At 44.5% G+C, this 21949-nt stretch overlaps 2 protein-coding genes across 2 annotated transcripts in view; both read left to right on the top strand.

Moving 5' to 3' along the window:
• PHYH (phytanoyl-CoA 2-hydroxylase) overlaps positions 1-11362 on the top strand; it is a 62718-nt gene extending 51356 nt beyond the window's left edge. The window contains exons 6-9 of the mRNA XM_063926892.1: positions 912-1093; positions 7935-8084; positions 8357-8491; positions 10792-11362. Coding sequence (XP_063782962.1) covers positions 912-1093; positions 7935-8084; positions 8357-8491; positions 10792-10845 — 521 coding nt within the window. The 3' untranslated portion in view covers positions 10846-11362. The remainder of the gene's footprint in view (positions 1-911; positions 1094-7934; positions 8085-8356; positions 8492-10791) is intronic.
• Positions 11363-11444: 82 nt separating this feature from the next.
• Positions 11445-21949, top strand: part of UCMA (upper zone of growth plate and cartilage matrix associated) — a 69551-nt gene continuing 59046 nt past the window's right edge. The window contains exon 1 of the mRNA XM_063929988.1: positions 11445-12341. The gene's annotated coding sequence lies outside the window, so the exon portion shown is untranslated. The remainder of the gene's footprint in view (positions 12342-21949) is intronic.

Below are 21949 nucleotides of genomic sequence, written 5' to 3'. Positions count from 1 at the left end.
TCCCTGCCATGTCACAGGCTGTGTTTGAAAAATGGCAGTTAGGAGCTGATTGGCTGGTACTTTTTCACTCTCCATTTTATCACTTTCTAAGCGATGATGCATCTGGCCCTTAGTTTTGTACATTTGTGGCTGACTTGCATTCCATTTCGTATCAACCCCAAAGTGTACAGTGTGTTGTGTCATGAAAACCTTCCACAACAATAGTAACTGCATCACAGCATTTGTGTAATTGATGAAGTGTCTGGATCTAAATGAAAAAGTCCATTCAGTATGTACCACTAGTCTTTTGCCGACGCTTGGATGATCCTTGAAGCTTTGTGTGCAGAGGGATGGAATATCTCCAGAGGATCACTGTGTAAATGTTTAGATGTTTTGTTATAGTCCAGCTTCTTTCCGTGAAATACATTTTTTTTTTGTAGTTTTCTTTTCAAGGAGAGCTTACAAAAAGTGATTTTATTTATAGAATACATTCCTCTTTGCCCGTTCTGAACCATCTCCCCTGCCGAAATCTAGGCAAGTCCAGGTGCACAAGCCTATGCAAAGTTGGTTTAGCACTTTGTAAAGCTCCTCCTCTGTGTGCTGAGCACAGACCAGACTTGCTAGAGTAACCCATAAACCTCATTATGATTGTTCTATTTGTTTCTGCCTGTCCAAAATACTATTGGGATTGAGAGTACTGTGGCTGGCTACATCATCTCATCAGGTATGTCTGATGAATTGAAGGTGATGGCTTCCTTTCAAACATATCATATTTTTATGTTTGTTACTATTTTTTAATCGTCTTCTTCTTCTAAAGAGGGAAATCCCTTATAAACCTGGCTAGAGTATATATGACAAGTAGAATTAAGAACCACTGATTTTTGAAGTACCTGCACTTTGTGTTCTGATAAGAATCTCTATTTCCCTAAAAGGTAAAAAGACCTCTCGGCATCCAATGCATCAGGATCTCCACTACTTCCCATTCAGACCTGCAGACCACATTGTCTGTGCTTGGACAGCCATGGAACGAATTGACCGTAGCAATGGCTGTCTGGTTGTTGTTCCAGGAACACACACAGGTGAACTCAAGCAGCACGATTATCCAGAGTGGGAGGTAAGGAGGCATTCTTACTTGTACTTATGTTTTATACTTGCTTTGGTTAAACAAAAAAAAAATGTTTAATTTATTTGATAAGAACAATAATTTGCATAAATCTAAATTTACCATTATTTTTTTATTTGGCACAGGAAATGTCACAGTTGTAGCATCTTACAAAATATAAATTAACCTGTAAATGATGAAGTGTGTATGGGAGTTGAGCAATTTGTCTCAACATCCATTGTAAATGTTGGGCATTTCTGTCCCTATTTCATTTACACAGTGAGTGATACAATGGGGGAATTTAAATTATCGTCCCCAATCTCCCGTGTAAAGTGACGGGAGATCGCGCGGTGCGATATACAATTGATGTCCCTATCACGCTAATCACGCCCATTAGTGTTGGGTTTAGCCGCATAAAGCAGCTAAACCCGTCTAAGCTAATAGGCGCGATCGGGAAGATCACTTTTCACACATTTCAGCTCGCCAAACCCCGGCGGGTGCGAGCTGGAATGCAGACGCTGGCAGCCGATCGCACCCAAACGGAGTTACATTTGAATAGCTCCGTTGGGCTCCATCTACTGGCTGCCAGCCACAAATACATTTGCATCTTGCCCTATGTGTTTTTTTGTTTTTGTTTTTTATTATAATTTGTTTCAGGTTACACAAGTATAACTTGTATGTAAATTTTTGTTTTCACCTCCATGACTGCAATCCAAAATATGTTTCTCTTACGTCTTAGAGGATGCTGGGGACTCCAAAAGGACCATGGGGTATAGACGGGATCCGCAGGAGACATGGGCACTCTAAGACTTTAGATGGGTGTGAACTGGCTCCTCCCTCTATACCCCTCCTCCAGACCTCAGTTAGATTCTGTGCCCAGAGAGACTGGACACACACTAGGGGAGCTCTCCTGAGTTTCTCTGAAAAGACTTTGTTAAGTTTGTTATTTTCAGGGAGACCTGCTGGCTACAGGCTCCCTGCATCGTGGGACTGAGGGGAGAGAAGTCAGACCTACTTCTTAGTTCAACGGCTCTGCTTCTTAGGCTACTGGACACCATTAGCTCCAGAGGGTTCGATCACTTGGTGCGCCTAGCTGCTTGTTCCCGGAGCCACGCTGTCAACCCCCTCACAGAAGCCAGAAGAAAGAAGCCGGGTGAGTATACAGAAGTACAGAAGACTTCAGTGACGGCAGAAAACTTCAGTAACGAGGTACCGCGCAGCGGACGCGCTGCGCGCCATGCTCCCACACACACTTCCAACGGCACTTGCAGGGTGCAGGGCGGGCGCCCTGGGCAGCATGTTACTGGAGGCTAACTGGCAAAAGCATATACATTATAAGTGCCTAGGCACTAAATTATAACCCCCGCCAGTATAAATATTGAGATTTTGAGCGGGACTACAGCACGCCAGTGAGGGAGCGTGGCTTAGCCCTCACAGCTTACCAGCGCCATTTTCTCTTCACAGGCGGCAGAGAACGCTGGCCCGGACCTCCACTCGCCTGAACAAGTAACAGGGAGCAAAACTGGTGCTATTAACCCTTTTTATGAACTGCGCTGTCATCTGAGATTTATTTTCAGTACTGAAAGAGGCGCTGGGGTGTGAGCTGGTATAGTCCCTGTGTGTTTCTCTAACAGGCTTCCCTGTGGGTCTGTCCCCTAATGCTAGTGTTTGTGCGTGTCGGTACGTGTGTGTCGACATGTCTGAGGCTGAGTGCTCCTCCCCGGAGGAAGTTGCTGGGGGCGCAGATAAGGAGTTGGGAGTGACTCTGTCGGCACCGCCGACTGCTGATTGGGTGTATGTGTTGAGTACATTGAATGCAAATGTGGCATTGTTAACTAAAAGGCTGGATAAATCTGATTCTCAGACTCAAACGTGGAGAAAATCCATGGAGGACGCTTTGTCCCATGTGCAGGCTCCCTCAGGGTCACAAAAGCGTTCTTTTACCCAGATGGCAGATTCAGATACCGACACGGACTCTGATTCCAGTGTCAACTATAGTGAGGCCAGTTTACATCCAAAATTGGTTAAGAGTATTCAGTACATGATTGTGGCAATTAAAGATGTTTTACATATTTCTGAAGTGCCTGCTGTTCCAGATACGAGGGTTTGTTTGTATAAGGGAAAGAAGCCTGAGGTGACGTTTCCCCCTTCTCATGAACTGAACGCTCTTTGTGAAAAAGCTTGGGAATCTCCTGATAAAAGGTGGCAGATTCCCAAGAGAATTCTAATGGCTTATCCTTTCCCCTCTGACGATAGGGAAAGTGGGAGTCATCTCCCAGCGTGTACAAGGCTCTATCACGGCTGTCCAAGAAGGTGGCGCTCCCGTCTCCCGACACTGCTGCCCTTAAGGACCCTGCAGATCGTAAGCAGGAAACGACCTTAAAGTCCATTTATGTCACTACGGGTGCACTGCTCAGACCTGCCGTGGCGTCGGCATGGGTGAGTAGTGCTATTGGTACGTGGGCTGATAATTTGGCATCTGACATGGATACCCTAGATAGGGATAACATTCTTTTGACTCTCGGTTATATCAGGGATGCTGCAGCTTATCTAAAGTATGCGGCGAGAGATATTGGGCTCAAGGGCCAATGCCATGGGAGTCTCGGCCAGGAGAGCGCTGTGGATGCATCAATGGAATGCTGATGCCGACTCTAAGAAAGCTATGGAAGCTCTCCCGTATAAAGGTAGTGTCTTGTTTGGTGATGGCCTCGCTGACCTGGTGTCTACGGCTACAGCGGGTAAGTCATCCTTTCTTCCTTATGTTCCGGCACAACAGAAAAAGGCACCACATATGATGTAGTCCTTTCGGCCTAATAAATACAAAAAAGGACGAGGGTCCTCCTTTCTTGCCTCTAAAGGTAGAGGAAGGGGGAAAAGGTTGCTTGCTGTGTCAGGCTCCCAGGACCAGAAGTCCTCCCCGGCTTCTGCCAAGTCCACCGCATGACGCTGGGGCTCTCCTACGGGAGTCTGTACCAGTGGGGGCGTGTCTCCAACTCTTCAGTCAGGTCTGGTTTCACTCGGGCCTGGATCCTTGGGTGTTAGACATAGTGTCCCAAGGGTACAGACTGGAGTTTCAGGAGGTTCCCCCCCACCGATTTTTCAAATCAGCCTTGCCAGTTTCTATCCCAGAAAGGGAAGTAGTGAGTGCTGCGATACAAAAGCTGTGTCAACAGTGTGTCATTGTCACAATACCCCCGTCTCAATGGGGAAAAGGGTTTTATTCGAGCCTCTTTGTCATACCAAAGCCGGACGGCTCAGTCAGACCGATCCTGAACCTAAAATCCCTCAATCTGTATTTGGAAACTTTCAAGTTCAAGATGGAATCTCTTCGAGCAGTAATCTCCAGTCTGGAAGGGGGGGATTTTATGGCGTCAGTCGACATAAAAGATGCCTACTTGCATGTCCCAATTTATCCTCCACATCAAGCTTTCCTGGGGTTTGCGGTGCAGGATTGTCATTACCAATTTCAGACGTTGCCGTTTGGTCTTTCCACGGCCCCGAGGGTCTTCACCAAAGTAATGGCGGAAATGATGGTGCTCCTACAAAAGCAGGGTGTCACAATTATCCCGTACTTGGACGATCTCCTGATAAAGGCGAGATCAAAGGAGCAGTTGCTAAGAAACGTGGCACTCTCCTTGACGATTCTGCAACAACATGGTTGGATTCTAAATTTGCCAAAATCACAGTTGATTCCGACAACTCGGCTGTCTTTCCGGGGCATGATTCTGGACACGGAACTGCAGAGAATATTTCTCCCAGCGAAAAAAGCTCTGGAAATCCAGACCATGGTCAAGGCGATTCTGAAACCGGCAAAGGTGTCGATTCATCAATGCACTCGGGTGCTGGGCAAGATGGTGGTAGTTTACGAAGCCATTCCGTTTGGCAGGTTTCATGCCAGGGTATTTCAGTGGGACCTGTTGGACAAGTGGTCCGGGTCTCACCTGCACATGCACCGGAAAATAAGTCTATCTTCCAGGACCATAATATCTCTCGTGTGGTGGCTTCAAAATTCTCACCTCCTAGAGGGACGCAGGTTCGGGATCCAGGATTGGGTCCTGCTGACCACGGATGCAAGTCTCCGAGGCTGGGGAGCAGTCACACAAGGAAGAAATTTCCAGGGAAAATGGTCAAGCCAGGAAGCTTGTCTGCACATAAACGTTCTGGAATTGAGAGCCATTTACAACGGTCTTCTGCAAGCGGGGCGCTTACTTCGAGGTCTACCTGTCCTGATTCAGTTGGACAACGTAACAGCCGTGGCGTACATAAACCGCCAGGGCGGAACAAAGAGCATAGCGGCAATGGCGGAGGCCACAAAAGTTCTCCGCTGGGCGGAAAAGCACGTGAGCGCTCTGTCGGCGGTCTTCCTTCCGGGCGTGGACAACTGGGAAGCAGACTTCCTCAGCAGACACGATCTCCATCCAGGAGAGTGGGGTCTTCATCAAGAGGTTTTTGCAGAAGTGACAAGTTGTTGGGGAATTCCTCAAATAGACATGATGGCGTCTCGCCTCAACAAGAAGCTTCTGAGATATTGTTCCAGGTCAAGGGATCCTCAAGCCAGTGCAGTGGACGCCCTGGTAACTCCGTGGGTGTTTCGATCGGTATATGTGTTCCCTCCACTTCCACTCATTCCAAAAGTGTTGAGGATCATAAGAAGAACAAGGGTTCAGGCGGTACTCATCGTTCCAGATTGGCCACGGAGGGCCTGGTATCCAGAACTTCTGGAATTGATCACAGAAGATCCCTGGCCTCTCCCTCTCAGAGAGGATCTGTTACTGCAGGGGCCATGCGTCTTCCAGGACTTACCGCTGCTGCGTTTTACGGCGTGGAGGTTGAACGCAAAATTCTAGCTCGGAAGGGTATTCCCGGGGAAGTCATCCCCACTCTCCTTAAAGCTAGAAAGGAGGTCACGGCGAAGCATTATCACCGTATTTGGAGAAAGTATGTGTCTTGGTGTGAAACCAAGAAAGCTCCTACGGAGGAGTTTAAACTGGGTTGTTTCCTCCATTTTTTGCAGGCAGGCGTGGATGCAGGCCTGAAATTAGGTTCCATTAAAGTGCAGATTTCGGCTTTATCTATTTTCTTTCAAGAAGAATTGCCCGCTCTTCCAGAGGTTCAGACTTTCGTGAAGGGAATTCTGCATAGCCATCCTCCGTTTGTGCCACCCGTGGCACCGTGGGATCTTGACGTGGTGTTACAATTTCTTATGTCTCACTGGTTTGAACCTTTGCAAAAGGTTGAGTTGAAATTTCTCACTTGGAAAGTGGTCATGCTTTTGGCCTTGGCGTCCGCCAGACGGGTGTCGGAATTGGCGGCTTTGTCTCACGAGAGCTCCTATTTGATTTTCCATGTGGATAGAGCGGAATTGAGGACTCGTCAACAATTTCTGCCGAAGGTGGTTTCTTCGTTTCACATAAATCAACCTATTGTGGTGCCTGTGGCTACGGATGCCGTGGCGGTGCCAAATTCTCTCGATGTCGTAAGAGCTTTAAAAATGTATGTCGCCAGAACGGCTCGTATTAGGAAAACAGAAGCTCTGTTTGTCCTGTATGCTTCCAACAAGATTGGAAATCCTGCTTCCAAGCAGACTATTGCACGCTGGATTTGTAATACGATTCAGCATGCTCATTCTACGACTGGATTGCCGTTGCCAAAGTCGGTGAAGGCCCAGTCTACCAGGAAGGTGGGCTCATCTTGGGCGGGTGCCCGAGAGGTCTCAGGTCTATAACTTTGCCGAGCAGCTACGTGGTCGGGTTCAAACACTTTTGCTACATTCTACAAGTTTGATACCCTGGCTGAGGAGGACCTCATGTTTGCTCAATCGGTGCTGCAGAGTCGTCCGCACTCCCGCCCGGTCTGGAGCTTTGGTATAGACCTCATGGTCATTTTGGAGTCCCCAGCATCCTCTAGGACGTAAGAGAAAATAGGATTTTAATACCTTCCGGTAAATTCTTTTCTCCTAGTCCGTAGAGGATGCTGGGCGCCCGTCCCAGTGTGGACTGTTACTTGCAGTTGTATTGATGTTTATTGGTTCCTGTTACAAGAAGGTTGTGTATCGGTTATATTCAGCTTGTTGCTGTTTTTAGTTCATACTGTTAACTGGTATTGCTTGTAAACCATGTTGTATGGTGTGTTGTGGTGTGAGCTGGTGTGTTCTCACCCTTGGTTAACATAAATCCTTTTCCTCGAAATGTCCGTCTCCCTGGGCACAGTTCCTATAACTGAGGTCTGGAGGAGGGGCATAGAGGGAGGAGCCAGTTCACACCCATTCAAAGTCTTATAGTGTGCCCATGTCTCCTGCGGATCCCGTCTATACCCCATGGTCCTTTTGGAGTCCCCAGCATCCTCTACGGACTAGGAGAAAAGGATTTACCGGTAGGTATTAAAATCCTATTTTTCCTTCTATGATGTTTTTCATTTTGCTCAGCTGAGAGAGACCAGTATATGTTAGTATAAATGTAGTATTTTAGTGGTACAAGTGTATTTACTTAATTCCGGTGAGTTCAGATGGTCCCTCTGAGAGGGCTGATGGGGACTGGGACCACAGAGTCTAACCTGCTCTTCTTCCTGTTTTGATCTCACTGGAAGATCAGTGGCTACAGTACCACTGCACTCCTTCTGCTTGTTGACATTTTGACTGTCGATAAGCCATAACTGAGTTGTCTGTATGGTAGGACAGCTTGGAAAGGTCCAAGACTCTGAAGGGAAGTATTAGTCACACTATATATCCTCCTGAGCGGTTTCTTTTACCTTTGTCTACTCCGCTAAAGATGTTAACCCATTTGTGGTTGGCTGCTATGCCATGGAGCATATGCTAGGAAAAGAAAGTAATCATTTGAATTTTTTTTCCCCCCAGGGTGGAGTTAATAAGATGTACCATGGGGTGCGTGATTATGACCCAAGCATTCCCAGAGTGCACCTGGTCATGGAAAAAGGAGACACCGTATTCTTTCATCCAGTCCTTATCCATGGTTCTGGAATGAACAGGACAGCTGGCTTCAGGAAGGTAACCAATTCCAGTAGCAGTTCCAAGAAAGAAAAATGTCACCTTGCACTGCATATCTAAAAGCATTATTACATCGGCTGGAGACACTGTACCCCTTTGTGTCGGTTTGGCCTGATATTGTTGGCGTACCCCACTTTGTATAAGTGAGCACAAATCCTTTGCTTTCTTCTTAGCACTAACATCTGTTTGTATGGTCAAGTTAGTATTATTGCATTGTCTTTGGAAAATTTGTTCAGTATAGGCTTGTTTTAATCACGTTTTCCTAATTCTAGGCAATTTCCTGCCATTATGCCAGCTCTGATTGCTACTATATAGATGTCAAGGGCACATCTCAGGAGAACATTGAGAAGGAGGTTGCAGAAGTTGCACTGAAGCGCTATGGAGTGGAGACTGAGATCTTGCTTAAGGTGAAGCATTAAGTTTGCTATATGTCTTTATTTCAGTGTACATTATGAAAGCAGCGAAACCTTTATCTGTCCATCTTACAGTTTATGTGCCTTTTAACATGTTTGCCTAGTTACAGATGTGTCCTGCTGTATTACTGTGTATAGCAGCCTACTGTAGCAGGACTGCAATGCTTACGCACTGCGTCATGCCACTGCATATGCATCACTAACCTGCTCCTATTCACTCCAATGGGGTGGCGGGCGCATGCGGCTATTAATGTGAATGCATGGTTTGTATACGCATCCCGGCAAAAAAACAAGAGGACACATCTGTAATAAATCTGTCCCTACACATAGCATTTTTGTTTGCTATTCATAAAGTTTTAGCCCCCGAATAACCAGTTTGGGGGCACATGTAGCCCAGGACATCATATCCTTTATATGGGATAGGTTGAAGTAGAAAAATCTGAGTATCTGCAAGATGCTGCTTCTGTAAAGTCAGTCAGAAGAGCTAGTGTGTATGTCAGGCAGCATTTATAGATGTCATGATACACACTAGTGCTGCTTACCACTCCCTTTAGCCAGGAAGAGGCCACGTTCCACTGGGAAAGCTGCTGACTAGAACTAGTTACAAGTAATTGCTAGAAAACTGGATTTGCAGGAGTTGAGGTCTCCACGTAAGGCACCCAAAATTAAGCGATTCTCTGCTTCTTCTGTAGACATAATGGTGCCAAAGTGTATGTGGTCTTACAGTTGTGACCAGGTTGGGTAGAACGTAATGTAACCAGTGAGTGCATTTGGCCTTTATTGCGATTATACCGAATGGTATCTGGATGCTAGGTCGACCTGGATAAGGTCGACAGTCAATAGGTTGACCACTAGTGGTCGACAAGCATTAGGTCAACATGGGCAAAAGGTCAACATGTTGATGGTCGGCACAGGAAAATGTTAACATGCTTTTTCCCCGTGTTTTTTTTTTTAAATACTTTTTTCATACTTTATGATCCACGTGGGATATTATTGGGAATAGTAACCTGTGAGCAAAGCGAGCCATACAAGGGGACACGGTGCACTAATTGGGGTTCCCGGTCACTATATGGAGTAAACTATTCCCCCAAAAAATTAAAAACCTCACGTTAGACAGCCATACCCATACCGAATAACCAGACAGCTGTGCAATGGACAGCTCATCTTGCTGTAAATGCAACAGTCCTAGAGTAAGTTAACTTGGGTCATTATCCTCAGGGTGTACACATTGTATTAGTGTGGGTCAGGTAACTCATGCTGGAAGTTTCGCTCAGTTTAACTTTGTCTATGTAGTTGTCTTTTTGCAGTCATATTAATGATTAGTCTGTGGTCTTGGAAGTAAATGTGTTGGTTTATCATTTGACAATTACAGTTCACAGGCAAGTAGCAATCCAGCCTACTGTCCCAGTGTCATGTCACATGATAAGAGCCAGGCGATCACTCAGCTGCAGCTCAGAAACGAGCTGCTTGTCTCCATGTGAGGTGCAGAGCAGCTAACTTTCCCTTTTAGCTAGGTAAATAGGATTGCATTTTAATAGGGTACACAGGTGGTGGACATATTCTGCGTCATTTGTAGGTGTGATACAAACTATTGTTTTCATTGTGAGTAGTGCTGTATTTCCTGACAAAGCTGTAGAGCCCTTGTTCAGGCTGCAATGCACATTTGAACTTTTCACCAGGTCTAGGAAATAAGTGAGTATACTGTATATTCCATACATAGGAAAACTGCTGGACCTTACCAGTAGGCTTTCATGAGTCCCAACAGTTGTTGTTCAGGTTTAGTTATTTGTGAATTTGCAAAATGAATGTTGCACTCTTTCTTCTACTTACTCTGTGCGGTTGGGTATGAAATCCTGGTAGTCAGAACACCGACAACAGGATCCTGATGGATCGCATTAAGTATTTTTACCATACCCCTGACCTCTCCCTCCCGCAGCTGAACCCTAACCTCCATCTCCTGCAGATTAACCACACCGTCCCCCTTCCACATCCTAACCTTAACCGTCCCCTTCCACATCCTAACCTTAACCTCCCTCACCTCCTCAGCCTAATCCCCCCTCCCCCCCAGTACCTAATCCTATTCCCCAACCCCAGTATTTACCCCCAGGATCCTTGGGTCTTCTGAGTGCTGGGATCCTGACCGCACCTCACTCCATGTTGATAGTAATGAAGATTCATTATAGCAAATTTATATTAAGATGTGGAGGGTCTCATAATAAAACCATGAAGCAGAAGCAATATAATATAATGGTTTTTATTATATTTATGTAAATCTTTTGTATTTTTTCCATCAGGACGCATGGATGGCAAAGGGACGTGCTATTCAAGGAGAGAGAATAAATCTCTAACTACAGTCCTTGAAAATAACAATTCAGTATCGTCAAGTAATCTCCTTTACATTCTGATTGCTATTCAGAAAAAGTATGAAATTCTTGTTTAATTAAAGAAACAACTTCCGTTCTGACAAATGGCACTAAATGTATGTGTTTGCTTACAATGGTGTGATGCCTATATGAATCAGGACATAAAATAGAATACATGCCATGGTACTGGTTGCATATCATTCAAAGATTAACAATACATAATTTAACCTGGATGATATTGATGTGGAGACCTGGAGAATTCCCTGTGACGATATGAAGGATGGTGCAGACCATTCAGTCTGTGCTCAGACACCAGATTACCTCTACATGCTATCCTGGACTTTTCCAGCGTTGTTATCGTAACTAGCACACGAATAGACCTCTACTTACCTGTTTGATTCATAACCACTGTTTTAAATGGCATATTTTCGCAAATGTTCCATTAAGTAACAGTATAAGCACTATAATTTCAAATAAAGCACTTTATAAATGGAGCACTTAATTTTTGTCAGAATTAGAATTTGTTGGGGAAAACAAGCATATATTGTTCATTTAAAGTCTGGTAATAATATGCACCTGCTTTGTCCAAAAACAAATTTTTGTAGTGTGGGGAAGAATTATTCAAACCTGTTATAAGGGGGGAGACTGTGTAGTTGGGTTGGTACGAAATCCCATCAGTCAGGATCCAGATGGTTAGAATCCCAATGAATAGTGGTAAGAATTTTTACCGTACCCTATCCTACACCTATCCTTAACATCTCCTTACCGCAGTCTAACACTAACCAACCACCTCAACAGCCTAACCCTAACTTCCCCAACTCCTGCAGCCTAACCCTAATCCTCCCCCTAGTGCAGGGGTGGGGAACCTTTGGCCCTCCAGCTGTTGTTGAACTACACAGACCAGCATGCCTTGCTACCGTTTTGTCCATGCTAAAACTGTTGCAGGGCATGCTGGGATGTGTAGTTTAACAACAGCTGGAGGGCCGAAGGTTCTCCATACCTGCCCTAGTGCCTAACCCCAAGGTCAGTACATACCCCTGGGACCCATCTGGATTCTGACTGCCAGCATCCCGAACACATCCTGTGCAATTGAAGGTGAAATGTTCTTGGATTAGTGAGTACGTCGGAACCTTTATACCCTGTCTCTGGATTTTTACATGTCTTTAGGAGGTGCCAGAGATCAGGCACTATCCAATACTTTCAGTGGGGCAACATTTTGTATAATTGAAATGTACTTTATATACTGTAGGAAAAAAAACATGTCTATGCATTTTTTGTACAGGTTATAGCCCATCTCATAAGGAAGACACCAGCATTAGCAATAATCTGATGAAGGAGAAACAAACTACTGTAGGCAGCCAAACATGTTGATATATTGTAAGAACATGTATGTTGTATTCATTTGGAATGATGTCGTGCTCTGGAAATCGGAAGATTAAAGTGAGCTGCCACTGTCTCAAATAAATGGGATACTGATACAGGTAAATTACATCAAAATCTGTATCTTTTACTAGTGCCATTAAAAAAACAAACCTCTGGTTTCAGCACTAGTACTAACTGTAGTGTTCTCATTAGAAATGAAGCAATATCTTATTCCTAGACTTCTAGAGGAAACATTAGTTAGAGCAACACTGACACCATTTTTTGGGCATTTTAGCTGTATAACGAAACATAAATTAAGTTACAGTTATATAATGAATATGGTTTTAAAGTGCCGACAATCGGCTTAAATTTGAGGGTATTCACATCCAAATTGGATTTAGAAAATACATCTGTTTAATATGTAGCTCTCTCGTTTTCAAGAGACCAAAAGTAATTGGACAGTTGACTCAAAGCTGTTTCATGGACAGGTCTGGGCTATTCCTTTGTTATTTCTTCATACATTAATCAGGTCTGGAGGTGATTTTAATTTTGGTATTTGGAAGCTGTTGCTGTGAACCCACAACATGTGGTCAAAGGTGCTCTCAATGCTTCAAAAAAAAAATCTATCAGAGAGATAGTGGGAACCCATAGAAAAAAGAATGTACTTGGAGGCTCAGCAACACAAAAAGGCCTGGACATCCATGGAAGACAACAGTGGTGGATGTTCGTAAGATCCTTGCCATTGTAAAGAAAAACACTCTGCAACATCCAGCCAAGTGAAGAACACTCTCCAGGAGGAAGGAATATTATGAATATTATTATCCAAGTCTACCATAATGAGATGACTTTACAGTAGCACAAGGGGCAAACCATTCGTTAAGCGCCAAAAATAGAAAGGCCCCCCAAAAAAACAGCTAAAAAAGCAACACACTTTGGACTAGGGAGGCCAATCCCGGGGCATTTTTTCAATCCCGGGATTCGGGATTGAAAAATGCTCAATCCCGGGATTGCAGTAGGGATCAGTGTAGGGAGCAGAGAGAGTATATGTGGAGGGCAGCGAGGGGTGGAAGGCAGCGAGGGAGGGTGGGTGGGTGTAGGGAGCAAGGCAGGGTGGGTGTAGGGAGCATGTAAGGAGCAGGAAGGGAGGGTGGGTGTGTAGGGAGCATCTAAGGAGCAGGAAGGGAAGGTGGGTGTAGCGAGCAGGGAGGATGTCAGGAGCAGAGAGAGAGAGGGAGGATGTCTGGAGCAGTGAGGGAGTGTGGCTGTAGGTAGCGATAGTACTTACTAATTGGGCGGGCCGCGGGCTGCAGCCATGGACACACACACACTGACCGCGCTGGCCGCATTTCAAATGTAGCGCTGGCCGCCAGCCAGTCCGAACTGGCAGTCCGGCAGCCAATCAGGAGCCGCTGCCGCTTCCCTGATTGGCTGCCGGTCTGCCAGCTCTGATTGGCTGGCGGCCGGCGCTACATTTGAAATGCCGCCTGCGCGGTCAGTGTGTGTGTGGAACTACCTCGCTGACAGCCGGGCAGCGCTGAGCTATAGTGCTCAGCGCTGTCCGGTAAAAACTGCGCATGCGCTCTCTAATCCCGTGAATCCCGGGTTTGGAGGCTCCAATCCCGGGATTCAAATCCCGGCATTTTTGGGCCCAAATCCCAGGATCCCGCAGATCCCGGGATTGGCCTCCCTACTTTGGACAGATGAAACTAAGATCAACATGTACCAGAATGATGGATGAATTCTGAAGTGTGTAGAGATATACTGTACTGTCTGCTTAGATTCAGTTGGATTCAGCAAAGTTGATTGGATGGCGCTTCACCGTACAGATGAGTTTTTTAAGGAAAAGTGGAATATTCTGCAATGGGTGAGTCACCTGATCTAGCATGCGTTTTACTGGCTGATGACAAAGCTAAGTGCACAAAGACCCTTGAACAGTCAATAACTGAAGACAACTGTAGTAAAGGCCTGGCAAAGCATAATAAAGGCGGAAACCCAGCATTTTGTGATGTCCATGGGTTCCCGACTTCAGGCAGTCATTGCCTACAAAGTATTCTCAACAAAGTACTTAAAAGGAAAATTTTATTTTTGATTATGTAAATTTGTCCACTTACATTTGAGCCCCTGAAACAGGGGACTGTGTATAAAATGGTTGCAATTCCTAAACATTTCATACAATATATTTGTTCATCCCCTTGAATTAAAGCTGAAAGTGTGCAGTTCAATTGAGTCTCGTTTGTTTAATTTAAATTCCATTGTGGTGGTTTACAGAGCCAAAATTCGTGAAAATGTGTCCGTGTCCAAATATATAAATATGATCATTCCTTTTCAGTTTATTGAATACAGACAACACAAGACAATGCTTATTTAATTCCTTCCTAAATCTATACATTTATTATTATATACAGAACCAATACTTTGTAACCTCCATTATAAGTAGATAAACTGATAGTATAATTGTATTTCTTCCAATTGTTTTATGGAAATGAATGTCCAAGAGTTTTTAATAAGCTAGAAAAAAATGTGTCCTCAGACTCTGAAAACTGTGTAGACTGTAAAGATGGTGATCCATTTCTATCCGTTTTCAGGTCCCTGGGCCTATCTGCTTGCTTTTGCTGAAAGGCAGCCAAGGTCTGAGCTAAATCTTGGACTGGATGTGACATAATACAGGGGGAATGTTGCATGTCAGGGGTTTGTGAGTACCCCATACCTGGCAATATAGCTGGCACCATCCGGTCTGCTATATTGGATAACACCTGTGCAAAAGATGCCCAAGGAGTCCTTGTGCTTGAACAGGTACTTGGCTTAAGGCCGGTTGATTAAGAAGGCTTTTATGGAACCTATAACTGTTTGCGCATAATCCATCTTGTAGCAGGTCCCTGAGAGGTTAACCCAGCTTTGCAGGACAAACATGATGCTAATGTAGGTGCTTCCTCTTCACCCTTGCCTTTCTTGGACATAGCAACAATTTAATCACATTTAATCACACACTCGTAGTAATACACCGCATCAATGTGACAGTCCTCACTTTAAGGTTTTAAAGTGAAGTACAATCAGACCCTACCCTGCTTTGCACTGGCATTGAGGGTATGAATCAATAGAGAGAGAGAATGCAAAACTGACAGAAACAAAGTTTAAAGGCAGCAGCCGCACTAGCAAACAGTCACATAAAATACATTAGTATACATTTGCAAAATGAGCACATATTTTAACTACACAATACATATAAGTAGGTTGGAAAAAAACATGACTGCATTTACCTTACACCGGAGAACCAGCGTATTCAGATGCACAGCAAATAATACAGCAGTAAAAGTTCACAAATGCTCATTTGCATCAGGCACTTATTCAACTACACAATACCGCCAAGGTAGGTAGGAACTCCGTGCTGTATCACCTGCGTCAGGAGAGCGGGATACAGGGAGACTTAACCCCGCTTCCGTATTCAACCATGCCGCTAACAAATAGCTAACAGAAACAGACGTACCAGTGAACACAGCCCCACAGCGACTCGGACTGGACTATGTAATGTCTAAGAGTCTCAGACGGAGGCGGAAATATCAGTTTATGGCAGGAAACTTTGAGGAAACTGGTCATGAACGGGTGTGGGATGACTAGGGGAGCGTCTTACTCCCCACTGCTGACATCAACCCCAGGGATCGCGGCCTCTACTAATTCCAAGAGCCTATGATCCCTGAGGCCTAGTGCTGGTGCACCCGGGGTGGACAACCAAGACAGTATGAGTGCATCATATGCGTCTTAAACCGGTAACCGGAAACAGATGCTTTACCTTCTCGTTCTCCGGCCGCAGCCTGGGATTGTCAGTCTAGTACATCCAGCTGGCCCCCACCGAAACAGCAGTGTTTACATAAAGGTAACCATTGTCGCAACCTGGCGGGAAGTTTTTGGAGTGACTTTTTCTTTCATGCGTTTAAATGAAGAAAAAAAAAAAAAGACTATAAAAAATAATAAAAGCTTGTGGCTGCAAAAAAGGACAGCCACACCGTTTTTCCAGTGGTCCAGCTCCGGCTACACCAAACAACTGAATTTCCTGAGCCAGGCGGCAGGGTTATATGGAGGCTGGACCGTTGCATTCTGTGAACCCCAAAAAGCTTTAACCATTTGGTGCCCAGTCCTCTGACAAGTGGGTGACAATTAGAAACAGATGGTGACAGGGAGAGGGTGATGCCTTGGAGAGGCAGAGGGTGATGGTGTGTGTTTGTGAGGGGGAGCGTTGCAGGTGAGAGGCAGAGGGTGAGGAAGTGGGAGACAAAGAGGAAGTGGGTGATGGAGAAGCAGAGGGTGACAGGGAGTTACATTGAAATCAAAGTTGTAGATCTGATAATGTTTAGGTAGTGTTATTCAATAAAGCAGTAATACACTACTGACGATATACTGTATGGCAGATTCGGTTGAGAAGATTGGTACAGGAGAATGTGTGTGGGTAATCCACTCCCACTCCCTAGCAAATAAGCTATTTGAATGCATTATAGTGGTGCATCAGCTTTTCATGAAGCGTACTAAGGGATGTACAAGTTGGTGGAGTGATACAAGAGGGTCCTCTTGGTACCCGGACAGCAGTAATATGCTCAAGGGGTAGTGTTCCAAAACGGTTTGTTTATAGGGAATCCCCACCAAATTTAAAGAAATGTGCCAATGGGGGCCAATGACGTTTTCTTACTTTTACCAAAGTCAGAAGGTAGTCTGGATCAGGCAAGTTAATATCCTGATACTGCCAACGCCTACCATTGCAGAACACTGCAGCCAGTGTCCATTTTTGCAGGAAAATAGAAATAACAGGCAACAATAGACCAGACTCCTCTACATACCACTATACACAGAATGGCAAACATCTCGAGTTTGGTAAGTCTACAGGCACTTTTACACACATACATGGGAACGTTATTATTAGTAGAATAAGGCAATACTGATTTAAAACCAATACATAAATACTGTATATGTAGGTTGTGCCAAGAAAACGGACATGAAGTAATGGAAGAACAAATACAAAAATAATCCTAATGTATACAGCTGTTTCCTGCGTAGGACAGTATCTCAGATATATGTTATTCCTGTATACTACATGACATGACACAGGCATCCTCTCATCTGTCAGAAACATAGGTTCATCTAATGACTGTAGTACTAGATGTCTGTTCACCTGTTGTCAACTAGGAAATAAGTGTTTGTGTTCTACAACCATTTGTTTATTGTAAATGAACTCACAGTGTCACACATAATATGGGGATTGAAACACATAATACATTATTTCTTCAATTGAGAAAGCCCTGATGAGAAGTTTGCTAGTGGAGCATCTGTCAGATACTAATGAATAGTATGTTTCTAAGCAGTAATGAGTGGAAGGTCCTGACACAGAGATGGTATGTCCTAAGAGGATATAGCTGCTTTCAGATGGATCAGTGACTCCTCAGTCTCATATTCTGCGCTCAGTAACTGTGCCAACACTCAGAACACAGAGCCCATACATTCACAGACCTGAAAACCTGCCTGGGAGGAGAGGCGCACACACAAATGAGGCATTAAGACTGTTTGTATAAATACGCTCATTTATATTCTATTACTTCATTTTCTGCAGAAGAGCAGAACGTTGTATTTTTTAGTCATTCTAAACTTCATTTCATGACACAAACATCAAAACAAGGATGTGAGTGAATACCGTGAGCTGCATGTATTATTTATGTTTGGGAAATAGATTCTATGGAAATTCAGATACACTGTACCTAAATAAACACTTTGGGCTTAGAATCATTGAGCCCTATTGCTAGGGAAATTCTCGGCCATGGGTTTTGTTTTGTTTTTCTTTTCTCTTTGTTCCATACAGGTGAGAGTTCACTGATGGTGATGGTTCCATCATTGCCAGTGATAATCTGGTCAGTTTTAAGTTTCCCCGTGTATTTGCACAGGGAAAGCTATTTATCAAGGAAAACATCGGTATCATCTACAGATGGCATTAAACGTAAAAGAAACTGAAATGATGCAATACATAATTTTTTTTAAGCTGGAAATTTTTAGCATGAATAGCGCAATTGCCCCACACCATAAAGTACGTATTATATTCATCAATAATTACCCTTTTACAACAAAATCCCAGGTCTGACACTGGTGCAGGGTCTTGTGAGACGGAGCTTAGCGATGATGTCATTTCCAAGCGCCGGGAAACCCTGCAGATTGGGACTCCGGAGCGTCACGCTGGGTGCAAACCCAGCAATCTGCAAACTGCTGTGAGGCCCCCAGCCTCCGGCGCTTGTAGGCACCAGAGACAGTGCTGATGTTTGCATAGACATCATGTGCCGTGACTCCCAGCCTCCCGACTGCCCGCCTGACACTGCAGTTCGGGAGGTCTGCCATGCTGTAAATGAGTGCTGGGTCAGATTATAGTGCCCACATATTCCGCAGTGCTTCACATAGAATATTTGCCCATTCACATGAGTCCCTGCCCCAGTGGAGCTTACAATCTAGATTCCCTATCACATTTTGTTGGGAGCCAATTAACCTAACATTATATTTTTGGATTGTGGGAGGAAACCGGAGCGCCCGGAGGAAACCCACGCAAGTACGAGGATTATATACAAACTCCGCACAGTTAGGGCCATGGTAGGAATCGAACCCATGACCTCAGTGCTGTGAGGCAGTAATGCTAACCATTATACCAGATGACCCGGCTTACCCATTTACACCGCCTCCTACGCCGGATCTTACTTTGTCCAACCCTGCTTGCAAGCCGGGTTGGATTCCCGGGAAAATGGACCCGAGGTTGTGTAGAAGGACCCTTTTACACCACCTGCAGTCCCGGGATTTTGCGCACTCCCATACAAAATCTCGGGATATTTCAGGCGGTGTAAAAGGAGTATTGGTGGCAAATTTAATGTAGATTTTTATATTATTACTATTTTTTTTAAATACTTACAATTGGCAATAAACTCAGTAATAAATCACCTGCATTTTAGTATTTGCTAGAAGTGACTTTATATCTCTCATTGTCCAATTGCTTCCAAATCGATCACTGGTATCCTATTAACAGCAGTAATTTACCAATGCTAGTAGGTGAGCCAGGAGCTATCCAATTAGCCCCAATACATGGCAATTATCTGGGATTATGCTTTGGGTGCCTCAGGCACCCTAAGCATAATCCACGATAAGCAGCCCTCTAAGTCGTAATAACACATGGGATCGGGAATTTATCCCGGATCCCATGTGTTATCGCATTATGGCGGGTCCTTTTCCGGCCGATAAAAACAGCCTATAATAGGATAGCCCAATAAGGACCATCATGTTGTTTTTACCTGCTGAAAAAATATTGGGGCTAATTGGATACCACCCTATGAATCCATAAAAATAAACCTAAAGGGCCCTACCCACTTAAAGATTATCTGGCCAATCTTTCTGGTTGGAACAAAAATTTGGTAATGTATGGAAGCAAATGACAAATGTTTAGGGCCTATTAAGTAAATGAAAAGAGCAATTGTGTTTTTACTTAAAATGAGCAGGAACAGAGGGGTGTTTACTGTTGCTTATGCTGGGTACACACTGGATAATATAGCGTCTGTTCTATCAAACGGATGATATATTGTTTGCGGAACGGCGGGTGTGTACACCCAATGGGCCTAATTCAGGTTTGTACGCAAATGCTAATGTTAGCAAGAGAAGCTGTCGTCGAGGAATATAAAGGGATTCCCATTCGCAATTGCATACACTGTCGCAACCTACTGTATATGTAGAAACGAGGAACATTAGGGCTAAAGGTCCCTACACAATGGGCAATGTTTTCGGCCATCGATAATATCGACCAACGATATGAGAGTACATACATCTATATCGTCCAAACTGACTGGAATGTACAGTATCAACGATGATCAATCAACGATGAACGATTGTGGGCACGCGCATCGTTCATGCACCCACACTGAAAGATATGAACGATTTATCATTCATTTATGAACGATATTGTTCATATCTTTCAAGATATTGCCCAGTGTGTAGGCATTTTAAGGGTTGGTCTATGGCTAAGCAGACTGGACACGGCAGTAGAGTCTCCGACGCCATGTTTTTGCACATACGAGCTTGCAGCCATCAGCAGATATATGCCCTGAAAACGGCCATGACCCGTCTGTGTTTTTCCCAAACTTCCCCATAAACACTCCATTAACATCTCCTAAGGGTCTTTTCCGGTAAATCAGTTTACTATGTAATCCACATTGCGAGCGAGATTGCATTGGCACCTTTGCACATGCACACTGCGATCGCAGTACATACGCAGTCTGACAATAATTGCCCCGCTGTGTGATAATCGGACATTACGTACAAACATGAATTCGGCCTCATATGACTGAATGACGTAGTTCACAGACATATAGCATCAGCTGTGCAGCGGTCCATGCAGCAGAAAAACTTGCTGCATGGACCGCTGGTGACTGACATCTCAACTGGGTGGGCAAATTCAAAAGCTCGCCCAGTTGTGATATCAGCGCAGACACATTGAGTGGCGATCAGTAAGTGTGTATGCTTACCAGAATCAGCTACTTGGCTGTTGGATATGGCGACCTGCAGAGATGTCGGGTAGTGTGTGCCCAGCCTATAAAAAAGAAAATTCAATCACAATTTAACGGTGTAAAGGAGAGGTATACAGGGAGACCAAACCCAGTGTTCCCGGAAACCTGCAGAGCTCTTGTAATGACTGCCCAGCGTCCATGTGAGGAAGGAGGGTGAAGGAGGAGCAGCCCAGAGCGGGAAGACCTCAGCAGAATGGTGCCCTGGGCTGGTGGATGTGAGAATTCAACGAATGCTTATCAGACTACAGAAATATGATGTACACTTGCTGTACTGTCCCGGCAAATACATGTACATTGCTGATACACTTTCTCGTGCTGTGGACAAAAGTGAAGGTTCCAAAAGTCTGATGGATGAAGAGATAGAAGCCTATGTTTTAATTTGATCGTAGCTTCTCAACCAGTGTCTCTTGCAAGACAAGAACAGATTAGGAAAGAAACTGAGACAGATGAAAAAATGAAAGTGTTGAAAGATATCATTCTGAAAGGTTGGCCAGCAGAAAAACATGCGTGCCCGCTGTCTATCCATGATTATTGGATGTACCGCAGTGACCTTACAGTTGTCGATGGTATTATTTACAAAGGCAATAGGTTTGTCATGCCTGTACGACTAAGAAAAACTATGCTGCGCAAGATACATGAAGGCCACTTAGGAGAAGAAAAATGTAAGCGGAGAGCACGTGAAGTTATGTATTGGCCAAGAATGAACCAAGACATAGCACAGACTACAGCTACATGTGAATTATGTCTTACATATAGACCGAAACAACAAGTCCAAGCCACTGAGTCCTCACGCAGTGCCAGAGAGACCGTACCAGAAAGTTGGCGCACATTTGTTTGATTGTAATGGGAAAACGTACATTGTCGTGACTGATTATTACTCTAACTACCCTGAGGTGAAGACACTACATACAACTACTAGTAAAGCCGTAATCAATTGCATGAAGTCAATCTTTGCAAGGCATGGTGTTCCTATGGAAGTGTTCACTGACAATGGTCCTCAGTTTTCCAGTGCTGAATTTAGACAATTTGCTGATGAGTGGGAATTTGTCCATACTACGTCAAGTCCCCACTATCCACGCTCAAATGGGTTGGTGGAAAGTTCAGTAAAAACTGTAAAGAGTCTCATGAAAAAAGCTCAAGAAGGTAAAGAAGATTTCTAC

The sequence above is a fragment of the Pseudophryne corroboree genome, chromosome 6, assembly GCF_028390025.1.
Source record: "Pseudophryne corroboree isolate aPseCor3 chromosome 6, aPseCor3.hap2, whole genome shotgun sequence".
Lineage (NCBI taxonomy): Eukaryota > Metazoa > Chordata > Amphibia > Anura > Myobatrachidae > Pseudophryne > Pseudophryne corroboree.
The sequence above is the reverse complement of the archived record's forward strand: the minus strand, read 5'-3'. Positions and strand labels throughout refer to the sequence as shown.